The sequence below is a fragment of the Onychomys torridus genome, chromosome X, assembly GCF_903995425.1.
Source record: "Onychomys torridus chromosome X, mOncTor1.1, whole genome shotgun sequence".
In the NCBI taxonomy this organism is placed as follows: domain Eukaryota; kingdom Metazoa; phylum Chordata; class Mammalia; order Rodentia; family Cricetidae; genus Onychomys; species Onychomys torridus.
The window spans coordinates 47,899,050-47,904,412 of NC_050466.1; the positions used below are offsets into that span (position 1 = coordinate 47,899,050).

Genomic DNA, 5,363 nt, shown 5'->3' on the forward strand with positions numbered 1-5,363 from the left:
CACATCTGATTAAAGGTACAGTTTCTCCTTTGAATACTATTAAAATGGAAGGGGCTGGGCATGTGCCCAGTAGCTCCTCGGGGTACCTCAGATATGGGTATGTGATGTCTGTGTACAACACTTGCCATTCCATCCTGAAAGCTGCCCTCTCAGCCATATCCCTAAGTGTGTCTGCTGAGGAGGAAGAGGATCAGGAGCAGAAAGAGGAGGAAGAGGAAGAGGGGAAGAAGTGGAGGGGAAGGAACAGGAGGAGGCATACTCAGAAAACACGTGTATAATCTGCGTGCTGTTTAACAACAAAAAGATGTTCGTAAACTCCTGGGCCACAAAAGACTGAGAAAAAAAAAATCACCATTTTTCTGGAAATGAACCAATTTTACCAAATAAAAACAGATCTTGTGGTGCTAAATAAACATCCTAAATGTGAGCCTGGAATTTACATGCTAGCTAATTTACATCTGCATTGTTCCTGTATCATTGTCTTCCAAACCTGCATGGGGTTTGACTACAATAAATATATGGGAAAGGACAAAGTGAGCCCAGACACTAAATTCTTATTAATACATTTATTTGTGCAATACAGAAAACCGTAGGACTAATGTGAACTTCAGCAAGAAGTCATTTCCTGGCAGTTTTCCTTTTTTATAAAGGCCAAGTTTCTTTAGGCTTTGCATCTCAGTGATATAGCCACAGTAGATGGGAAGTCCTCACTGCTATCCCTTTCATTGAGAACATAGCAGTCTGAGTCTGGGAACAGCATAGCATGGCAGCAGTGGCTTAGAGTCACTGTGATATTTAGAGGTTTATACTATGATGGACTAATGGCAGGGACATTGCTTACTTGTTTTCTTGACACTGTTCTCTAGTGCATTCACTGCTCCACTCCTTCCCCAGAGGGATCAGGTGCTCTGGGATATCTACCTGGAATACATCCTTCCCCCCTTTTCTAGGTATTGGCTCTAGTAACCATCTGGGATTTGACATTGGAGTCAAGTACTTCTGCCGCAGGTTGGTTAGCACAGCTTGAGTTTCCAGTTCTAAAACCTCATCGGCAGCTAAGGTTTCTGGACACTGCAAAGTCTCTCCAATGTCAACTAGTCCTAGGCACAAAAACAAAAACTTACAGATGTATTCTTTTCTGTGCAGCAAGGTTATCTTTATGACAGCAGGGTCACTATAGTGTCAACTGATGGGGTATAACATATCACCAAAATGATAAGAAACAGGGATTTTTCTCACTGAATACTTGGGACATGACCAATTAAACTAGGGAATCTTGGGTGAGGCAGCCACAGGCCTTGAGAAAAAGGAGAATGGTTTGTCCCCAGTGGCTCCTGTTTTAAATGACAGTCAGGTTCTAGCACGCTGCTAAGGCTGGCTGGTGGTGTTTAACTCCTGAAAGAGCACCAGCCCTAGCCAGGAAGACTACAGTCAATAAGATGCTTAATTAGGTCACCAGGTGACTTGATCAGATGTTGATTGGTATCTTACCCAGGGTCCTTGTGACTGGCATTAGAAGCCATGCAGGCAGCTTTATTCTAGATAACACTCCAGTTTTTCATGTCTGTGTGGAACTAAGGCCATGCTTTTTGCACATATTCATGCACACATAGTCCAATGCTAAAAACAGGTACTGACTTGACACAGGTTTTCAGATCACAACACAAACAGGATCTAAGGCCCAGAGTCAAGAGGTAACTATGTGAGTCTATGGAATCCAGGCTTATGTACACCAGCCTAGTTACTCTGGCAGCTATTAAGACAGGCTGCTTAGAAACTTTAACCTATACCCTCTAGCTAAAAGCAAAACAGCCTGTTTTGAACTGTCTTGGATCCTGTCTGAATTATCTACTTCATATTTGACACAGACTCACTTACCAGCTATCACGCCTCTGCCATATTTTTCTCCTTCCTGTAGTAAGGTCTGAATCTGTGCCAGGGTCATTCCCAACCTCTCTACCAGCACCTCCTGCCAGGCATCATCTTCCCAGTCCCGGTGAGCAATGTGGATGGCGATGGTACATTTCTGATGGCTCCTCAACAGGGGACGCCAACGAGTCTCAAGAGTCTTGACACCATTTAAGATGAAACCAGCATAGGGCTGCCGGAAGGAGAGGCAGGAAAACTTCATTTTCCTCAGTCTTTGAGCCTAAACACAAAAGCATATCACAGCTCAGCTCTTCAGGCTCATGTCCATTAGGCCTCATGTCCATTAGGCCTCACCTTCCCCAGATGTTTCTCATGTGCCCCCAAACTCCACTGAACTTGATGTGCTGCTTCCTGTTACAGGTTAATGGTGGCCTGCCCAATGTTAGGACCAAAGCCAATGGCTGGAATTAGGATGATGCATGGTCCATTGTCGTCTTTGGGGAGCTCACAAAATAGGACAGAAACAGCTATAGAAAGGTACCAGGAGAACAGTGTGGTCAGTGCTGACAGAGGTCACTAGGCCCTAGCGGATCACATAGGAGGGAAGGCCGTCTTGACCTAGTCAGGCTTCACATCTGAGTAGGCTGGCTTTAGCACAGAGGGACTGTCTTAGCTTTCCTACTTTTTCTTCCTATGTCACTGTCACCAAGACTCTTTGCTTCCTGACCCTGTCATTATAGCTCATATAGGTCTAAAACTGTCCAACTCCAATTTGAGCTAGTGAACACCAATCCTTGAAATGTAAACTTGATTTACTTTTGAAATCCCCTTTGATCTCAAATAGCCTCATCTGTGTCTCCTCCTGGGTCTTGTGGGTGCCATGCTTCTCAAGCCCCTTGTCATATCTCATGACCTAAGCCTAAGGAAGTGAATGATGACACTAAGCACTAGGGCGCCAATACTCATACACCGTCTATGTTCTAGTTCCTAGGAGAGAAGTATCTTTGCATAGTGAATTGCATCCTCAAATGACCCAGCACAGTCAGTATGCCTATTAGGATCCCTGTATAGATGATGGAAAAAAGATGCTGAGTGAGAAAGCAATGGCCTAGGGTGGCAATGACGTGATTTTGCACATCTCATATCCAGTTCCTTGCAGTCTTTGTGTGTCCCTTGTGAAAGACACACTGTGCCTTAGGAACTAATGGGTCATGCTGATAGAGCCATGGCCATAAAGTCAGAACCTCAGCTCAGTCTTAGCATACCACCCAGCTTCCATTTGCATGTGACTGTAAGTACAGCACATGAAGTGCCAAGAACACGTTACCTGGGGACACAGCCAAGGGTGACCATTTTCAATATTGTGACAGCAGCAAAAACAGGGGCACTGAGAACAGGGCTCTATCTTGGCTCTGCTGTCCACTGATGAACTGCCCCCTCCATTCTGTTTTTTGCCTTCCTGATCCTTCTTTAAATACAAAACCTTAGTCTCATGGGTATCCTTTAGTTATAAGACATGGCCCTTCCAGGATAAAAGCAGCCTGTCATTCATACCTTTCTCCAGTCACATTTCAGCTTCTCAAGGCTAGCAACACTCACAGTCCTATTTAGTTTTAAGTGTCAACTTGACACAGCCTAGACTCACCCCAGAAGGGAGTCAATTGAGGGACTGTCCAGATAAGACTAACCAATGTGGACATCTGTTGAGGGAGTTTGTTATATTAATTATTGTAGGAGGATCCAGCCTATTGTGGGTAGTACCACAACAAGGAATGTGATACTGGGCTGTAAATGAAAGCTAGCTAACCCTGAGTCTATAGGCAGGCAATCAAACAGCATTTCTTCTTGATTTCTGCTCCTTGGCTGGGAGTGAGCTTCATGGTCACAAGTAATATTGTGTTGAATAGCATACAGGCCTAGTTTCAAGTTTTTCCTTGAATTCCTGCCCTGACTTCCCCCAGTGATAGGTTGTATCCTGTAAACTAATATTTTCTTTCCATATCAGATTGGCTTGTGGAAGGCTGTCTAGATTATTAATCTCTAGGCAGGTGATCCTGGGCTAAGCATAAGCCCGTGAGTGAGGCAGAAAGCAGTGTTCTTCCTTCTAAGTCCCTGCCTTGACTTTCTTCAATGATGGATTGTGACCTGGAAATACAAGCCAAGCAATGCTCCCTGACCCCACAAGCTTTTTGTCAACATTTTATCTCGGCCAACAGAAATCAAAATATAATATTTTCCTACATTGCTTTTGGTCATGGTGTTTGTCATATCAACAGAAGAAACTAGAACACTAAGCCAGTTCTTTGTCACTGAGGACTAGCCTATAACACTCATTCTAAGTCCTAGAATCTAGGACCTCTGTTCTGCCAGTCTGCTTTTGCTCAGCATCACTGTCTCTCCATTCCATGAGTGGATGGTTCTGCCTCTGAGAACAGTGACTGCACACTTTTTTTTTTTTTTACCACACAATTAAAGTCTCGTGGTGCTAAATAAACATCTTAAACTTTATCCACGTGTTTATGCTATCTAACCATGGGCACTGTTCCCATGGCCTGTGCTTCCACACCCTTGGTTTGACCTTGCCCTTTCATGGTCAGCAGCAGCATTTTTATGCCCTCAGTAACTGTGTGCAGAAGGGGGTGGCTACTGACATGGTTGTGTCACCACACACTACTCAGGTATCTGGAAGCAGGAGATTCCATTTCCCTGGATCTGCCCCCCCTGCAGAGGTCACCAGGAAGTTTCTGAGCAGGAGCCCAGGGTTCCTGCCACACATCCATAGTCCTGTATAAGCACATCTCAAAGTAGCTCCTTGTCTGCAAAGGGATGAATACTACTGTGAGAGTCAAAGCTATAGGTTTTAATTACTCTGTCTAAGAGACCCATAAAACAAACAAACAAACAAACAAACGAAAAGCCTCTAACTCATAAGCTCTTTGCTCAAAGACAGGTTCTTTCTGATATGCTGGAGGCTGTTCATATAAGATAATAAGCCACGTATTTCCAATTCTTTAAACAAGTTTGCTTGATCCAACTGTACCAGATATACTTGGTCACAGATAGGTGAAAGATGTGTAGTCAGGAAGTAAGTCAGGAGGTATGATTGACATGGATTGGAAAAGGTGTGAGATCTGTAGCCTTATGTGTTCACCTTTGAAGCCTCTGCAAAATGTCTCTTGTTGCCATTTTCTGGAACCCTGGAATGGACCTGGCCAGAGTCCATTATCTTGGCCAGCTTTTAGTTAAAGCTTGCTTCAAATCTGGCTCAAAATTGTGGTAGTGGTCTTACTTTCACCAGGTGGTATGAACAACTTTTATACCCTGGCCCCTGAGATACAGGCCACTCCTCTCAACACATGGGGGTGGGGAAATTGCTTGACATTTAAAGAAGACAGACAGTAGAAACTTCACAAAAGAACCTGCAAAATGTTGCTACAAAATGTCCACCACCTAACCTTCCTTAATCAACCTCAAGAAATCAGAGCTAGAGTTAG

General features: G+C 44.1%; 1 protein-coding gene across 1 annotated transcript; it reads right to left on the reverse strand.

Moving 5' to 3' along the window:
• Positions 1-837: 837 nt before the first annotated feature.
• On the reverse strand, positions 838-2,131 carry Eola2 (endothelium and lymphocyte associated ASCH domain 2). Its single transcript, XM_036175567.1, has 2 exons — positions 1,879-2,131; positions 838-1,100 (listed from the first exon to the last, which is right to left on the reverse strand). Exons 1-2 carry the CDS (start codon positions 2,129-2,131, stop codon positions 838-840), a joined length of 516 nt encoding a protein of 171 aa, XP_036031460.1.
• Between the last annotated feature and the right edge of the window lie 3,232 nt (positions 2,132-5,363).